The 18,412-nt window shown below is 38.1% G+C and overlaps 1 protein-coding gene across 1 annotated transcript in view; it reads left to right on the forward strand.

Moving 5' to 3' along the window:
• LOC143662961 (uncharacterized) overlaps positions 1 to 4,390 on the forward strand; it is a 52,137-nt gene extending 47,747 nt beyond the window's left edge. Inside the window, exons 3-5 of the mRNA XM_077136258.1 lie at positions 2,554 to 2,799; positions 3,759 to 3,935; positions 4,023 to 4,390. Of these exons, the coding sequence (XP_076992373.1) occupies positions 2,554 to 2,799; positions 3,759 to 3,935; positions 4,023 to 4,179 (580 nt within the window). The 3' untranslated portion in view covers positions 4,180 to 4,390. The remainder of the gene's footprint in view (positions 1 to 2,553; positions 2,800 to 3,758; positions 3,936 to 4,022) is intronic.
• Positions 4,391 to 18,412: the final 14,022 nt, after the last annotated feature.

The following is an 18,412-nucleotide window of genomic DNA, read 5'->3' on the forward strand; positions in this document are numbered from 1 at the left end:
AATATCCAAGTTCATGGCTTTTAAAATCTGCCTTCCAGCCAAAGCCACTAGTCAATTTTTGCCAGATTATCTGACATTTTAAAACAAGGATCACCTTCCTTCCAGTTTGCAAACACATGTCTCATTTCTGTCTAGAGCCTCATCAGCAGTATCTTTAGAGTCCACTTTCTACCAACAATCTCTTCAAAGCATTCTAGGCCTTCTCTATCAAGCTTCTCACAACTCCTCCAGAATCTTCCCTTTATCCATTTAAAAAGCTGTTTCAACATGTTTCGTATTTGCAAACCACAGCAGCACCCCACTTCTCTGATACCAAAATCTGTTTTCATTTGCTAACTGCCAGAGTGCAATACACCAGAAATTGAATAGTTTTTAAAAGGGAGGAATTTATTAAGTTACAAGTTTATATTTCTAAGGCCATGAAAATGTCCCAACTAAATCAAGTTTATAAAAATGTCCAAATTAAGGCACCAAAAACAGGTTACCTTCACTGGAGAAAGGCAGATGAAGTTCAGGGTTTCTCTCTCAACTGGAAAGACACATGGTGAACATGGAGATGTCTGCTAGCTGTATCTCCAGTCTTCTTGTTTCAAGAAGCAATCCTAGGGGCATTTTCCTTCTCCATCTCCAAAGATCTCTGGCCGCATGGGCTCTATGGTTCTCATCTTTCTTTCTTTCTCTTTCATATCCAAATTGCTTCCTCTTTCAAAAGATTCCAGTAAACTAACCAAGAAGTTGGTGAAGTCACAACTCCATGGAAGCCATCTAATCTAAAGTTACCACCCACAACTGGGTGAGTCACATCTCCATGGGAACAATCAGAAAGCTCCCAGCCAGCAATATTGAATGAAGATTAAAAGGCATGGCTTTTTTGGAGTCCACCACAGATTCAAACCAGGAGAGGTAGTGTCTGCTGACCTTCTCTCTTGGGTTCTGGTTTCAAACCACTTTCCCTGGGGCATTTCCTCTCTGCATTTCCAAATGCCTTGGTCTATGCCGGCTTTGAGCACTTTCTCTTCTGACTTCTCCTTTTAAGCCTCCAACTGATTAAATTAAAGTCAATCATAGGCATGTCACTCATTACTTCCTCTAGCAGACTGCACATGTAACCAGTCATAGATAAAATATATGTGCTGATGACTTAAATCCACAGCAACAGAAGAAGTGGGCACCATCACCTGGCCGACCTGAACCTAATTATCACAGAGGGTATTTGCAGTCACCCCTCTTTAACACCAATACCACCTCTAGCTCATGCACTTCAGCCATAGGAGAAGGTGGATGAGTAAAGAGAACTTTATACCCTGACATGTACTAAACAGACTGATAGCCAATCAATCAGTCATAAAGCACCCAGGAAGCAACTGGCTACAAAAGCCATTTGCACGAATGTGCTTTCTAACAAAGGGATGAATAAATCTCATCATTACAGTCTTGGTACTGTGGCATTCAATAAAATTTGACTTTATCAGAAGTTCACCAAACTTCTGGTCTGGGAACTTGCCTTCCAGCATCTGGTGCGAGAAATTGCTCAAGACTTATTAATAGATCTGTACTTCCAATATGCAGCTATTGGTGCTTTGCAAGAGGCAAGTGAGGACTATATAATTGGCCTTTTTGAAGGATAGTGAGCTGTGTGATATCCATGCCAAACATGTAACAATTATGTCAAAAGAAAACCAGCTAGCACACCACATGTATAGAAAATGTGGTTAAGAATCCACTATGATGGCAAACATTAAATCCTCAAAAATTTTTTTTTCTTTTCTTCCTGTTATTGGAAGTTCTGAATGCTATTTCTTTTCCATGGGGTCAAAAGTTATCTAAGTATATGATTGTGAATGGAAAATAGGGGACAGAAATCAGGTATTGGTAGTTTTACCATTTTCATTTGTGTATGCATTTTTAATCTAAATATGGGGACAAAAAGCATTAATTTAAGTCAGAATGTTCCAGTGAGCAAGTTTCAATAGTTCAACTTTATATCAATTGTAAATAAACTTGTTATATTTTTCTGGATAATGCCAGCATTTGGATTTTTTTTTAAAACAAGTATATTTTTTATTGACAGCAACTAAATGATGTTTGCAGTATTTTTATCATAAAGTAGTTTTCATCTATTCACATAATTTTCAAATTGAATTGTCCTACATGCAAGTACATAGTTTTAATGTTGTCTGTCTTCTGTGCTGTTCCTGTAATTTTACTATTAAAATATGTTAAACTACCAACAAAGTGAAGGGAAAATGAGGAAATAGAGCCAGAGACTGTAGACAACTCTTTAAAGAAAATTAGATGAGAAAGAAAGAAAAGAAATTAGGTAAAAAATAAAGGAAGACACAGGAGCAGATTTTAATTTCTCATTGCTTTTGTTGTTGCCCTGGTATTTTTAAAACTATATTATTATTTTTGGATGAAAGCGCTTTGATCAGGTTTAAATGCACCAGGAGAAAAGGAAAGTTTACATCTCAAAGAGGAGATGATTGATAGAGAAAGATTTCAGAGAAGATTAACCAGACACTTGAAAAAATGGTTGTAACTTTATCATTTTAGCTGCAGCTGGAAGCCCCCTCATCATCAACTTCATTTTGGATTTTGGAAAGACCTGGCTCAAGACTCATCCTGTCTCTGCAGACTTTTCCATAGTTCTGTGCCCAATTACCCTCAGCTTCCAGATTCCAGAATGGATTTTAGCGGCAGTGGGGAGGAGAGAAAATCAAAGAAGAATTTCATGAGAGGGATCCAATACCTGAGTCACACACTCAAGATAGTCCTCAGACCCAGCATTCTCATGCATAGGTTTTGCACTTTCTTATGGAATCCTCTTTATTTTTCATTCTGAATCACAGTGGGTTGGGAAATATAAACACAGCAGTCACAAACAAATTATCCATGTGGGAAAGAAAAGATGTCATTGCAGTATTAGTGAAGTGTCTGGTCAGTTTCTTTATTCATCTGATCAGAGGTCTTTATTATGACTAAAAACTTCACTTCTTTTCTCTATGTCTTCTTTATTCACTAAATAAATTCATCTTTGGTCTAAGATGGGAATGCAGAGATGAAAAAGTCATGGTCCCTGTCCTAAAGGATTGTTGGCATAGTTGGGTAGAGATGTGACAAACATAATGACAAGGGTCATCATGGAGTGGAATTCATTTTGCAAGTGGGTTATCTGGCTCCCAGGCCCTATGAACTGAGGGTCTTGAGACAAATTAGAAGAGAAATCTGTTCTGGGGAATGAAGTTTGAGTATACATAGAGTAAGGTTGCTGTTTCTTCTATGGCAGATAAAAGTAAAATAATGCAAGAAAGAAAAAGCATAAATAAAGGAGAAATACCATTAATTCCTTCATCAAACATTTATATGGCATCTAATACTGGCTGGGTGCAGGGTGGAAAGAACTTTAACTGTTTGAGATGCAATCCTTATGTAAACACAGAGAGTCACACAGTGTATGACTGGTCCATTGATCCTGAGGCAGGGGTCCCTGGATCATCATTACTAATTCTAGAAGATAGTAATGATGAATTCATGGGTTGTTTTAAATATTTACAACTTAAATCATAAGAATTTTAGTATGATCAGGATGTGGGAGGCTATTGTTAAACTTGCAAGAAGTCATTCCACCTTCTGATCATAATAAAGTACTTTATTTCCCCAAGAAGTCACACTCTTGGTGCATGACTCACAATATTCCTTCTACTTTCTCTCTTTCCTCTATTGGTTAATTCTAATGATTAATTTTCAACCTGACTCAGGTGCCATGCCATCAATTTCTGTGTGGATTTCCACTCCATCAAAGTTTTGATCAATAACTGCACTGGAGCTCTGTTTCCAAAGATGCCCCCTGCAAAACCGGAATACTTCCATCCAGAATCGGAACCTTCAGCATCTAGCCTGAAGCTCCACCTAACACAATGCTCAGTCCACAGAAGGTACATTATAATGGTTTGTTCAATGAAGGGGTAAATTTTACTTCTCCTCTGTTTCTGCTTTTTCACCATCTATTCTTTTTCTTTCAGCTGCTGTGGAAGAATTAGTCACCTTCTTATATGGATGTCCAAACTTCCTTCCCCAGAAGGGATTTCTCCTTATATTTCTCTTGAGACCCTCAGCTCTCAGAATCTGTGGACCTCAACACCCACCCTGCCAAAGAGTTTCCACCTCAGGGTTGCTTAAGCTGATGCCACATAGGGCAGTGGAGCAAGCTCCAGCCATGGTATCCCAAGAGGTGCTTCTTGGACCTCTGCCACCAGTCTGTGGTGCCTACACATATTTGCCCCTTCTGGGTTTTACCTCATTCTCTGTAAAGTAAGGAGTGAGCAAGAGTTGGAGATCAGATGGAAGCAACACAGTATAGAAAAATAAAAAGGAACAATGTGGGCTCAGATATACCTGGGATTGGATCTTAGCTATGTCATGTGAATGCTAAGTAAACTCCCCCAGCCTCAGTGCCTTTGGTGTGAACAGGAAATGATAATACCTGGTCTTCAAGCCATTGTGAAAACGTATATGAGGCATAAATAGTGCCTGTCACATGGTAGATGCTGAATAAACCATGTCATTCAAAATCTTCTCTTCTCACATTTTCATATTCTAGATTTGTATCTCCACATAATCAATCTCAGTCAAACTTCTCTTTGATTTCCCCATATATTTAGTCTTGTAGTTCATCCCTTTTCCTTTCCCTCTTTCATTAATTTAAAGAATATCTATTCTATTTATTCATTTAAGATTTTAAGCTAAATAATTCATTTTGAAAAATCCTTCTTCTGCTCTTTCAATGTTGGCTAAGGTGATCTTAGACTAGAGGTCCTTAAGTTTTTCTGTCTCAAGAACCCATTACTTTGGAAAAATCATTGAGGACCTCAAAATCATTGGACTATATTTACTGATATCAGAAATGAAAACAATAATTTTTAAACTATGTATTTATTAAAAAACAGTAGCAGGCCCATTACATGTTTATAGAAACAGCAGAATTTTATGGAAAATAACCATATTTTATAAAACAAAAAAATTAGTGAGTAGTGTGAAATTATTTTACAGTTTTTGTAAATTGCTTTAATGTCTGGCTTTATAGAAGACAGCTGGGTTCTCATAACTGCTTTGCATTCAGAGTCTGTGCAATATGTTTTGGTTGACATCTATGAAGAAAACTCAGTCTCACACACATACGTAGTTAGAAACAAGTTTAAAATTTTAATGCCCTTTTCAGATAATTATGGACATATTTCTTTGACTGCACTAGAATTTGATAACTAATAATTTCCTAAAGATTAACTGCAATGTGAAAACTGTAGTAGTACAAATAATCTTTCTATATTCTATATTGAAATCCATTGGTCTAATCACCTTGAATGGATTTTTTTACCCATGTATAATTTTGTAATAGCATGCTTTGGGCATTATGGAAAATATCATTTCACTGATTTATGCAGATCTTCCAAATGTTGACTCATTTCATTACACAATATCAAAAAAAAAATCACATTTCTTCTTATCACCAAGAATCTCAACAGAAAATCTTTGAGTATTAAGATGCTGTCAAGCTCATGTTGGCAGATACAAGTTTTCCAAAATCCCATTTTTTTGCATGAAAGCTCAAATTTAATCATTGGCAACAAATACCATGAGTCATTTTCCTTGACGTGACAGGCTCATTTCATTCATTTTTGAGAAAATATATGACAAATATTCAAATCTGAATAAGCAGAGTTTGTTTGCCAGATAGTTGCTCTTTCAAGTAATTAAATGAACATTTATTACTGTTTCATCAAGGACTCTTTAAAGTGAAATTGACTTTTTTTTAATGCAAGTGTATAGTGGTAAAGAATAGATTGATTTCCAATCTATAGCTTGGTGCCACTGCCTTGATTCATGCTGAGGCATGAGCAGTTTTACCCACCATTGCTTTTGTACCATCAGTCAACACAATGGAAAAGCAAAATAACTTCTATTATTATGAAAATAGGTTTTACCTCACAAGTCCCCTGAAAGGGTTTTAGGAATCCCCTGGGTCTACAGGCTACTGTTAATAATGGCTTTTACTTTAAAAGGTGAGCTAGCCTCAGCTTTGGACGAGACAACAAGCCCAATTTGAGAGCAACTCTCATTTTTCTTTGACGATGACTATGGCTTCTTTTCCAGATGACATCTGCCTAGTATGTAATTGGTGACTACATCCAAGTAAACGTGGAAAATAAGAGCAAGAGGGCGTGTGGATTTGGAGGGAATTGCTTGTTTGGGGGATTATGGGAGAGTGCAGTTCTGGAGAGAGTTCAATTCTATGAGTATTTCTGGTCTTCAAAAGATTACCACATACATGTTGTCATATAATTTATAATGTGCCTGGGGGATATAGCTTAATGTAGAGAAGGGACATGGCCTTTGCAGTCAACCAGAATTGGGTTCCAGTACCAGCTCAGTTGCTACTATCTATTTACTCTCTACCAAGTTATTTCTCCTTTCTGAGCCTTAATTGCACCATATGGAAAATGAAGCTGCAGTGCTTAGAATATTGCAACGGTAGACACTTAAAGGATGGGACATTGAATGGATGCTGTAATGGGTCACATAGATCCCCTTCAGGAATAAAGGGTTTACTTCCCCAGCTACTGAGAGTGCTGCTGAAGACAGTCGTTTCTCCTCAGTGTCATTTCTCTTTGGTGATTATCACAACTGAAAAAAATCTGCAATGCCACCCCTCTTTTCAAGGGACAGCCTGCCTCTAACTACTGATCAATAGTTCAGCTGCCCTTTCCAAACTTGGGACAGCTCTGAAAGACCATCCCAACTCAGGAACTGTCCATGGGGTCAGCTGAGGCCTTGTTGGGACTGTACTACAGTTTAGCTTTCACTGCAGCTGGTACTGAGCTTCTCTCCTCCCTTTCCACAAGTGCCAACCCCAATTATACTCTCTTTTAAAGTCCTGTATGTCAATCTTCCATTCAAGTATAGTTTATAGTGAATGAAAACTAAAACAGATGTTTCATTAATATTATTTTTATAATAACCCTCCACTCCCTTCCCATGGATGGGCCCTAGTAGACTGGAATTCATTATTTATTGAGTACCTTGATAAGAGGAGGGCTTGAGGTTGGAGACAGGGAAGACTCTGAATAGGAGGGAATTAGTATAGTTTGTGAGGAGGAAGGAATTCAGTTGTGATGAGAGAAGAAGCAGAGAGGCTGGAGAAGGGGACAAGATGAATCTCCTCTGGAAGATGCATAAGGAAAAGGAGACTTGGGAGTTCAGACATGTCCAGTGAAGATCTGCATATACTAAGGATTCTGGAGCTACCCTGCTTGAGTACAAATCCCAGTTCTGCCACTTACTTGCTATATAACTAAGCAAATCGCTTATCATCTCTAAGCCTCATTCTCTTCATCTGTAAATAATAACAACTTCACGGTGTTGTTCTGAAGATTAAATGTATTACCACACAAAGAACAGGACATGATCTAAACTTTTAATAACATTAACTAAGTTCTCTCCATTATTCGTTTTTAGTCACATCAAATTAAGAGAAGTAATTCCAATTTTGGGAAAGGTGAAAAATGCTTTATTTATGTATTTATAGAACACCTCTTGCATTAAAGATGTGATGGAACAAGGGAGAAATTAGCAGATGAAAAATATGGTTTTTCCATACATTATTTCCCTAATGAATGGGAAGTCAGAGAAGCACACAAAAATTACAGTAATGAGGTTTTATGATGTGGATGCATATAACTCTAGTAGTTGCACAGAAGATAGAGTTCCTAAGTATGCATTGGAAAGAGAGTGAAGTCTTTGCAGCAGTAACATTCAAAAGAGTGTAGAATTAGGTAGGAGATTGTGAGGGAAGACAAATAGGGAAAGACTGAGAAGCATATGTGAAGGTGTAGAGTGCAAGAGTTCTGGAAACCGTGAGACTTTCTAAAGTTACTCATTTGCTCTGACTGAAAAGTAAAATCTGCTGGAGAGAGAGGGTGATCAGAGATGATATGAAGTGGGCAGAAAGCAACCAGGTCTGCTGGATTCTGTATATCAGTTAAGATTTCATCCTGTGGATGCTAAAGAGAGGAAGTGACAACCCCAGGTTCTTATTCTGGCATATCTGTGAAAATGAATTAAAGGTGGAAGAGTCGGGAGGCGGGGAAGGACATTTGTGAACCTTCTCTTCTTTAAATGATTAGTAATAATGACTTATTGAACCAATATCAATAAAGTAATTTTGGAGCTCTCAATCACATTGTTATTTATGCTTTAGGGTTAAAAAGCTAAATCGTAGCAGCTTTTTGGAGGGTTATTTGTCATTATTTGTTAATTTTTAAAAGTACATACACTTTGGTCTTTCAATTCCTTTTGTATAAATGAACACATGGACACACATTTTTGAGCAAGGATAGTCTCTATAGCATTGTTTGTAATAACCAAATACTAAAAATAAGCTTAATGTCCATAGGTATGGGGTTAATTAAATTGAATTATGGTAAATCTATTTAATGGAATAGTATGTGACCTTGAGAAATGATAAAGGAGACAGGTATATGTGCTGATGTGAAACAGTCTCCACTTATACAGAATGAAAAGGAAGATGTAGAATATAGTATAGAGTATCTTTTCATTTGTATAAATACATACTATTCATGGAATATTTTTGGTAGAAACCTCAAAAATGGTAAAAGTGATTGCCTTTGGGAAGGGGTAACAGGCCAACTGATGGTCTGGAGTGGGACGAAGACTCACTGTGAATTGTGTACATCATTCTTCCTTTTACATTATACATAACTTGATATAACTCAATAAAACATTTCAATATTTGTTTTCTCAAGTGCTACAGTCTAAGAAAGGACCACTAAATTAGGGAGTGGAAAACTCCTACGCCTCAACTTCATGAGGATCCCAAACGTCACAGCACATCTTCCTCTAAGCCTCTTCCCTTTCTCTAGCAGTGGGCTAAAGGTCATGTCCTCTCCAGGGCCATCAATGCAAACACTTCTCTGATGCCTAGAAGAGTCCAGCAGTGGATGCTGTTGCTCCTTCAGAATTTTTATGTATTTTTTTTTTGTTGCATGGGCAGGCACCGGGAATTGAACCCAGGTCTCCGGCAAGGCAGGCAAGAACTCTGCCTGCTGAACCACCGTGGCCCACCTGCTCCTTCAGAATTTGATCTTTGCTATCAGGGTACCGAACTTGCCTGAGCCTTTGAGGCTGACTTGGCTGGTTTGAGAGCAGCTGCAAAGCCCAGTAGAGAGTGCGTACTCCTCAGAATCAGACAGGCTTATGTCTGAGAACTTAGCTTATTAGTCTTGTTGTTACCATCTACAAAACTTCTCTAAGCCTCTGTTTCTTCATTTGAGGAAAGGGAATAAGAATAGAACACTGTGCTGAAAGTGCCATTATGAGGCTGAGCAATAAGACATAGAGAGCACCTGGGACCTAGGAGGCTCCCAATAAGCAGCAGCTATTATTGCAAATGACGCTGGTAGATTTTTTTAAAATCAGTTTTGCAGCTTTTGAAACGGACTTTGCCAATCCTACAAATATCAGTCAACACTCTCTGATTAGGAGGATTGTTCCCTCCTGTCATGGCTATAGCTTCTTGTTCTTTCTCTTATAGGTTCTAATTTAGAGAAACTGGGTGTCTCCCTGGACTGGGCAGAGTATGGTAGTGCCCTGTTTCAAAACCATAGATAGCAAATATCCCTTCTTGCTGACCTTAACCTTCAGATACCTTAATCCTCTTAATTTAGGGTTAGTTCATGGTCAATCCACAGCTTTGGGGCCATCTTTAAGTTATCCACCTTTGTTTGAGAGGTTTAATACTCATGAAGTGGCGGAAGCATATCAGTACATTCTCTTCTCTGTGTCTCAGGAATTAAATGAACTGAGAAAAGCATTGACTCTGAGGTCAAGCCCATCTACATTAATGCTGTTTTTTTCCCACTAGTTGGGTGAACTTGTGCAAATTACTCAGCTATGAATATGTTATCTGTTACTTAATATTTTAATAATTCATCTAATTCTCTCAATCACTGTATGAGGTTAGAATTATTAAATATGAAGTAATTGATACAATGTCTAGTATGTATTAAGTACTTAGTAAGTATTAGTTTCATCTACTTGCAAATAAGAAAACTATTGGCCTTTGGAGGCATGCTAGAGCACCTAAGTTGGCTTGAAGATTGGAGTCTGTCTCCTGTACCTCCAAATTAAAATGAAAATGTGCAGATTTTTAAATGCACTCAATTCAGACTATCTTCTGCAGATTAGAGAGCCATAGCTCACTTTAAATGATAAATAGTAGGCTTCTTGAGTCAACTTTGTGAATTGCTTTTAAGAAATTTTCAGGGGTATTTGTTATGAAAATCGAAACACCAGTCTTATCTATGCCTTTAATATTATCCTTTCACACTGCTTTTCCAATAGTTTAGTTTTTTTTAAATAACTTTTGTACTGACATATTTTTATAAGCTATCCCAAATTCTCTGGAAAGAACAGGGGTATAGAACATAAAAAACAAAACAATGAAATGAAATACAATAAATGAAACAGCCAAATAAAAGATTTATCCAGGGCAGCTTTCTGCCTTAATGTGTGTTTTGCATCTCAATTAGGCTGAAAGCCCTGGGAGAAACATACCATTTTAATGACCAAACACTACTTGACCTTTCTCATTTTTTTCCTACCCACAAAGAAAATATCCAAAGGACGCAACTTTTTGAGTTGAAACGAATTATTATTTTTCTCCAGCACATCTTTTTTATGGGCTTGTCAAAGACAAAGTAAGAAAGGTTTGCTGAGGGTCATGGGAGCTTGTGGTGCTTGCACCTGGCTTTGCTGGATCTGTTTCTTACTGTGGTAAGGAGCTTTGTAGAGGGCTGAACACTTTCAATCACACACTCCCACTTTGTCTGTAGCATTAACCCTATGAGCCCACACCACCCTTTCCATGACACTTGGTGTGTGTCTCCTTCCCTGACCCTGGGCTGATAGAACAAACTAGTAGAAACAGTTGACACAATCTCTATCAGAAGCAACTGGGCTTGTCTTATCCAGAGCCAATAACGCACAACACACAAGATGGCTGAACTCCAAGGTCGCTGCACATTAGCAGACAGGAGGGGAATTATCAGTGGAGAAATACAATCAAGCACCATATGGATGGGTGACAAGAAGTCCTTTGGCCAAAGGAACAGATTACATACCAGCTCTGCCTTGGCTCACTGCCCTGAAGAAATACACAGCTATCCACATTGGGGAAAAATTCCATGAAATAGTGAAGCAGGGACATCCCGAAGCCAATGGTGACACAATCCAAGAACAACATCCAATGAACCAAACCCCAAACAACGCAGACCTCAGAAATATAAACAAAAATGAACTGAAAAAGGAAACCTTCAGAGTCTTGGGAAGGAACACAACAGATTAAGTGACCACAAAACACTAAAACACCAACTAGTTATTTACCCACTGCTTTGCGGTAAATACAAGGCCCAAAGTCACCAGGAGGTTATTCCTGGGCGCCAATGAGTTAGCATAAAGGCGAGCAAAGAGCATGGACTTTATTTTCCTCCCCAGCCCAAGTGGTATTTATAATGGGCCTGAGAACCCGAAGGAAGTTCTTTTGAACCTTTAGTCTTACAGCTATTTATAAGGATGAGAGTGGAGCAGAGGATGGGAAAAGCTCTGGGCTTAAAGTCAAAAGACTCAGGCTTGTGTTCTTACTCTGCCACTTAACTAACTTTGCTATCTTGGGCAAGACTACTTAATCATGCTGAGCTTCTATTTCCTCATTTGGAGAAATGAATGGATAATAATAATTATTATCTCTCCCTCTCTGAATATTAAATAAGAAAATGTATTATTAAATAAGAGCACTTCATAGGAGGTAAAGTGTAATACAATGGCCAGTCATAATCATGATTAATTTAAATATTGAAGCTAGTATTTCCTTTAAGATCATAGAAGAATTAGAGTCCACCTGCTTTAAGTGAATCTCCTGATAGCCGAGATGTGCTCCTCTGGATGTCTGTCTTAGCTACAATGACAACGGTCTATAATCATCCACTTCCCTGAGAAAGTTATTAAATATAGTTTAAACTTTCAATGATGTCTTAGAGTCAAAATAATGAACATCCATTGTTGTTGTCCGTGGTGATAGAGTCAGTTGTTTGTTTTCACTTTTTTTTTTCTCTTTCTATGAGGACAGATGTCATCTCTATAACTACTGACCTGTCTTTTGGCTTCTCCTACCTTTATATTCTGCTTGACTATTTCTAATTTTGTGAAAAATATATAGCTATGCTTGCTAGAAGTGAGTTGTAATCACGAGTCAGTGAGTATATATTTAGAGTTTTTGAAATAAAATATGCAGTATTCTTGCAGGGGCTTTGAGAGCACGAAGAGGTCAGAGACCTTGGTTGGTTTAAAATTACTAGTAAGTGGAAGCTTTTAGGAAAAACTGGCCTCAAGATGAGTGTGTGAAGCCTGAATTAGGACTATTTTGGATATAAGGGGTTGGCTCACATATCTCTCCCATTATGATGTAGGTGGAGGTCAAGTGTAATCTCCATCATTTTACAGTCAGAGGGAAATAAAGCCTGAGTCAGAAGGATTAACATGAGGCGAAAGGAAGTGCCTTGAGGACCTTTGCGGCAATGTGCGTGTGTGTAAATCTGCACATAAAATCTTAGTCGGCTTTGACTAAACTCTCTATTTAGACCTAGAGTCATCCAGTTCAGTAAAATTAGTTGTTGGGTTGATTTCTTCTCTGAATCAGCTCACTGTTTTTCCTGAATTTTACTTAAAGGAACTGCTGCTTTTTAGTTTCTCACCATGGTGGAATCATGATAGAATCATAGGATATTGATGTTAGAAGAAACCTTTTGGGTCATACCCCCCAGTGGTTACCAACTGCTACTCTGAAGAGCCATGTTGGTGGATGACAAATTTTCACCAGTCTGTGGAAAAATGAGAAAAACATGAGGACTATAGGGCAATTCAGCTTTTTTTCCCCATAAAGTTAATTTATTCAATTAAAGGAAATGTCGTCTATTCTGAAATTCTGATCTTCCTTCTTTTTTTATGGTGTTCATTGCCAACCCTTCCTTTAAAAAAAATTATTATATTGGTTAAGTAGAAGTTATTTTCAAATTTTCCACTTATCAAATTTAAAAATTGGACACACTATGCTAGGCTCCTGGTTTACAATCATTTGGTTTGCTTGCGTGTATTATATATGATTCCAAAAGTTTGGAAACTTCAGCTGTAGACTAGCTTTTTAGTTTTCAGTTAGGAAAACAGAGAATCCCAGCAAATTGTCAAAGTTCACACAACTGGGGTTGGAAAGCTAGGACAAGAGTTTGGGCTCACTGTCTCCCTGCTCTGTGCCACAGCTTTATCTTTCAACAGGTAGAATTGTCGTTATTACTAATTCTGTCTGATGAGAAAAATGAGGCTCTGTAATAGGAAGAGATTGTAAGGGAAAAAACTTCCATTGCTTGAGCACACCAATGCGCCAGACACCGTGCCAATGTTTATTTTGCTTACTCTGCACAACTTTGAAAGGAAGGTAAAATTGAATGTATATTATAATTGGAGAAAATTTAATTCAGAGATGTGAGATAAATTGTTGACTTAGAGTTTATCAAACTATATTACGCCTATGTACATGTCATTCAGCAATGGTCCACTGAGTGTCTTCCATGTTCAGATGAGGGATAATGTCATCAGTCTAATGCTACAATATTTGAAAGATTCTGGCAAATTATAAGCGATAAGTAGATATTCATTGATTTTGTACTATTCCTCTCAAACAACCCTATGAAGGTGTTTATCATCATCTCCAGTTTACTTAAGGAAAACTGAAACTTATGAGAGTTTAAGTGATTTTCCCAAAACCATATATTTGGCATGTTGCTGAGCTGAGACAGATTTTCTGAACTATTAATCCTGTCCCCCTTTCTCTACAGACCACTAGGGGTATCTTTTTTTCTGGAGAAGGTACATGATGTATCAGAAAATCTTGTATGCAAAGGATCACAGGCCAAGAGGCCACAAATGTTGCTTTGAAAAAGCAGCAGCAAAAGAACAGTTGATGGAGATACCAGGCATGAAAGGGTCATAAGTTCTGGGCTTTCCAATAATAAGCTGTTCTCCTCCAGATGATTTTAATAATCTCCAGCACATGTGTTCTAACCCCTTGATGCCGTACAATATGTGTAACCAAATAAAAGATCTCTCCAGATTCAAAGATTTACTGTTTGTGATGGGAAAAGGCCAACCAGATGACATCATTTATATTCCAAATATGAGCTGCTGCCAAAGCTGGTGATGTTAAGCTGGAGAAATTGATCCTCAACATTATTCTGTGAAGAAAAAAAGAAAAAAAGGTCTTGGCCTAGATGATATCTTTTTTATTTATGTGAATATGAAAGCTAGTTTAATAAATTTCTATTTTATCCAGGGTTTCCTATTAACCAATGTGTGGGTTGTTTAGCCACACAGTTACTTCCGTAAATTGAATTTGCCAAATTAGGGGATAAAAGTTACCATTTTTTTTTTTGTTCTTCTTATTGAATGGATAACTGGTGGGGGGTTGACTGGAGGCTTGTCTGCTCTTAAACAACAGGACACATAAGGGATGTGGTCACTTGTTCAAAAGCAAAGGTGCCCGGTTTGTAAAGGTGGAATGCAGTAGACTCTATCCATTCCTCAAGTTCTTCCTTCCTAATATAACTAATGCAACTTCTTCCTTCCTGACGATTTTCCTTAGGTATACATATGTTCTCCTACCATGAGACACAAGACAGTTTATACCATTTCCAGTTCTAAAGGCAGATCTTGCTTAATCTAAGCCAACAAGCACATGGCATTTCTCCCATTACTACTGATTCGAGTAACCTATGAGTTTAATCAGACAAAGGAAAGTACTTAAGTTTCTTGCTTTGAGGAGAAGTGTTTTCCTCTCTCTTTTGGCAGATGACAACAAAGAAACACGTTACCCCAATTGCTATCAACATCCATTTTATAATCTTAAGGGAAACTAGATTGAAGGTGCAGCCAACATTGAAGACGACTAAATGGAAAGATGGAAAGAACAAAAGTGCTTGATTACATCACTGAGCCTCTGAGTGTGCTATGCCTTCCCTATCCCTTTATGTAGGTGATACATTTCTTTATTGCTTAAGCTGGTTTGAGTTTCTGTTGCTTGCAGCTGAAAGCATCCAAACTGTTATGTGAAGTACGGGGTGTGTGTGACAGAATTTGCTTCCTGAGGTCCCATCAGTTTCTCATATCACATTATCATGGTGCTTTAAAAAGATATTGGTGGGGTGCAAGGGTAGTTCAGTGGTAGAATTCTTGCCTGCTGTGTGGGAGACCAGGTTCAATCCCCAGCCCATGTACTTCCAAAAATAAAAAAAAAATCAACAAACGGTGTTACAAAATGGAATACTCACATGAAAAAAGAATGAAATGTGACCCCCACCACTCAGCATGCAAAAAAAAAAACCAGAATGAAATGTGACCCCCACCATTCAGTATACAGAAAAAGAAAAAAATATTGAATCTATGTTGAATGGCACCCACCATATCCAGAGTGATTCTCTACAGCAAAATTACTGTAACATTTCCTGGCTTATTAATCTAGCCCTTAAAACCCTTCCAGCCTCATCTCCAGTCATGTTTGCCACTCTTGACATCTTACCGTTCTCCCAATGTGCCATGATTTTTCTCACCTCTGATCCTGACTTATGCTCTTTCCATTGCCTGTAACAATTTCCTTTACTTCCTCCTTCCCTGCATTTACCTTCCATGATATCTTGACTGAAGCACCATTTCCTCTGGGGAAACTTTCTCTTAGTCCGTCCTACCTATAATTTCTTCTCCAGCACCCAGATCATCCCCTATCAGAGCACTTTCTGTCCTATATGGAAATGACCCATCATCTCTCTTGGACTTGGGGGTCTATTGAGAGCAGGAAACATCTGTTCTGTTCACAGTTTTGTCTCCATAGCCTAACACAGAGTTGGGATTACATAAAACATTTGTTGAAAGAATGATGAATTAATTACTTAAATCTATTCAAACAATACCCATTGCCTACTGCCCCAGCTCCTTAGTATGACTTACAATGATTTGGCCCTGACTTCCTGTACAGACTCCTCTCTTGTTACTCACCCTGAATTTTAATTAAAGTGCACTGAATCACATGCCCTTTGTTGTTTCAAGTCTCCCTGCCTGTGGTGGCTATCTCACCACTTCCTGAAAGTGCCCATTGTTGGGTAGTTTTGCTTCTTTAGATTGGGAGGTTGCTATGAAATAATGAAATGAGTATGACTTAGAGTCAGAAAACTCTGGCTGTGAATTCTGCTCAGCGTCCATCTTGTCAGTTGTGTGAGATTGGGCAGTATACTTTACCAGTCATCTAAAATTTTGGGGTAAAATTGTACCCAACAGGGTTGTTGTGAGAAAATATGAGAGAATGGATAAGAAGTCACCTGACACAGTAGTCCTTGTGCAGTGTCCTTGGAATAATCCTGTAAACTGAATCATTTTTGAACTCGCCTTCTTGTCTCAGAATTAACCACCATTCTAAATGATTACTTTGAAAAGGTAAAAAATCAAAGAATAAAATTGAGCATAGATTTTGGACTTTAGGAAAAGAAAAATATCTGAGTAGAAATAAAGTGGCCTCACTCAATCTCTATTCTCTGCTTTAAAGTCTGGAGAGTCAAGTAGTAGGAGGATCTGCTCTGGAAGTTATTTGGTTTGGCTAAAGCAGTCACTTCGTTATGACTGAACCTGTAATTTCCAGGAAGTAACTCAGTTTCTACAGCTTCAATAACAATTGTAGAGCCCACAGAGCAATCCTTTAAGGCCTGATGAGTGCACCATGGCAAGTGTTTAGTGATTCCTTTGAGATGCTGTTGGGCATGAGCTGGGTTGAAAAACATCAATAACTTTTCCAAATAGTGAGACAATCATGTGCTTTGAGTTTACAGAATGGCCTGGGCAGATTGTTCTTGAAATGCCTTCCTAAATTCATGGGTTCTATTCTTGATTAAAACTTTGGTTTCTGATCCCTGGCTTCTGTTTGTGTCTCCTGTGGTTTGAGGCAAACTTTCCTGTTCAGCAATCAGCTTTTTCTAGAGATAACCTTGAAAAGACAGAGGAAAGGAAGGAGATAGTTTCCAGGAAGGGATACAGAAATTGGATGCTGCATCTAAGCAAAAGTTTGTCCTTTAATTCACTTAACACATTGTTGAGTGATGGGGAAAATGTCTGCTTTGGAACCAGAGAACTGCATTTGAATCTTGGCTCATTTACCCGTAGACTATATGATTTTGATCATGCTACTCAAAGTCTATTTGAGTATCAGTTTTCTCCTCTATAAAATGGGGGCAATAATATCTGCCTTGCAGAGTTTCTATGGTAATTTAATGAGATCACAGATGCAAAATATACAGACTACAGAGTACTTAGTAGATGATCATAAAACATGACTCTACTGCCAGAATTTTGTCATTATTGTAAAGTATTCATTTCCTGTAAATTGACTTTGATTACTTTCAGAATAAGGTGCTAGGGGCAATTCTCTTCAGACCTGACTTACAAGCCACAAGGGAGATCATCCCCAAAATACTAGAACCATTTTTGCTTTACAGTTTAACCCTCTGAAAGCTTCATACATTATGCGTGTGATTCAGTGTAACGTCTTAGAATGTCAAGATTGCCATTCCTCACTGGGGATGGGACGGCTTGTAGAGGGGAAGTGAGGGGTGAAAGTGAGCTCTCCACAGAGACAAGGCTTAGATGGACAGAGACAATGAGTAATAAATTAGGTGAAAATGGGGCAATATGTCCTGAGACTCAGTTTCTTCACTTGTAAAATGAAGAAATGGGATGAGACTAGTGGTTCCTCACTCAGATTGCACTGTGGATTGCTGAAATGTTTATATTCTCTTCCTGGCATCCAAGAAGAGAGAAGATAAAAGGAAAAGATAGAGAAGATAGAAACTGAACACAACTGCTGTTGCTGAGGAGCAAGAAGGAGCAGGATGAACGACAGGGGGATTGCCTAATGAACCTACCAGCACTTTTCTTTCCTTTCATTTTGTTGTTGTGGTTGTTGTTAAGAACCAATAAATAATAAAACTTCCAAGGAGAATGGACATGGTCAGATAGAGCTTAACTAAGTGGACATTTACCGAGCAACTCCAAGCAGTTATTGTACTGGGAATATGAAGATGAATAGAACATGTTCCATGATTCCAGTAAGTCTTATACTTTTGTGGGAGAGAGAGAGACTGCAATGACAATTTCAATATAATGTGATGAGTGCTGTGATGGAAAAGCAAAGGGGGCCCTGGGAGCCCTGAGAAAGCAACTTGGTGGCAGATGTTAAGAAAGACATCCCCAA

This window comes from Tamandua tetradactyla, chromosome 2 (genome assembly GCF_023851605.1).
Source record: "Tamandua tetradactyla isolate mTamTet1 chromosome 2, mTamTet1.pri, whole genome shotgun sequence".
Lineage (NCBI taxonomy): Eukaryota > Metazoa > Chordata > Mammalia > Pilosa > Myrmecophagidae > Tamandua > Tamandua tetradactyla.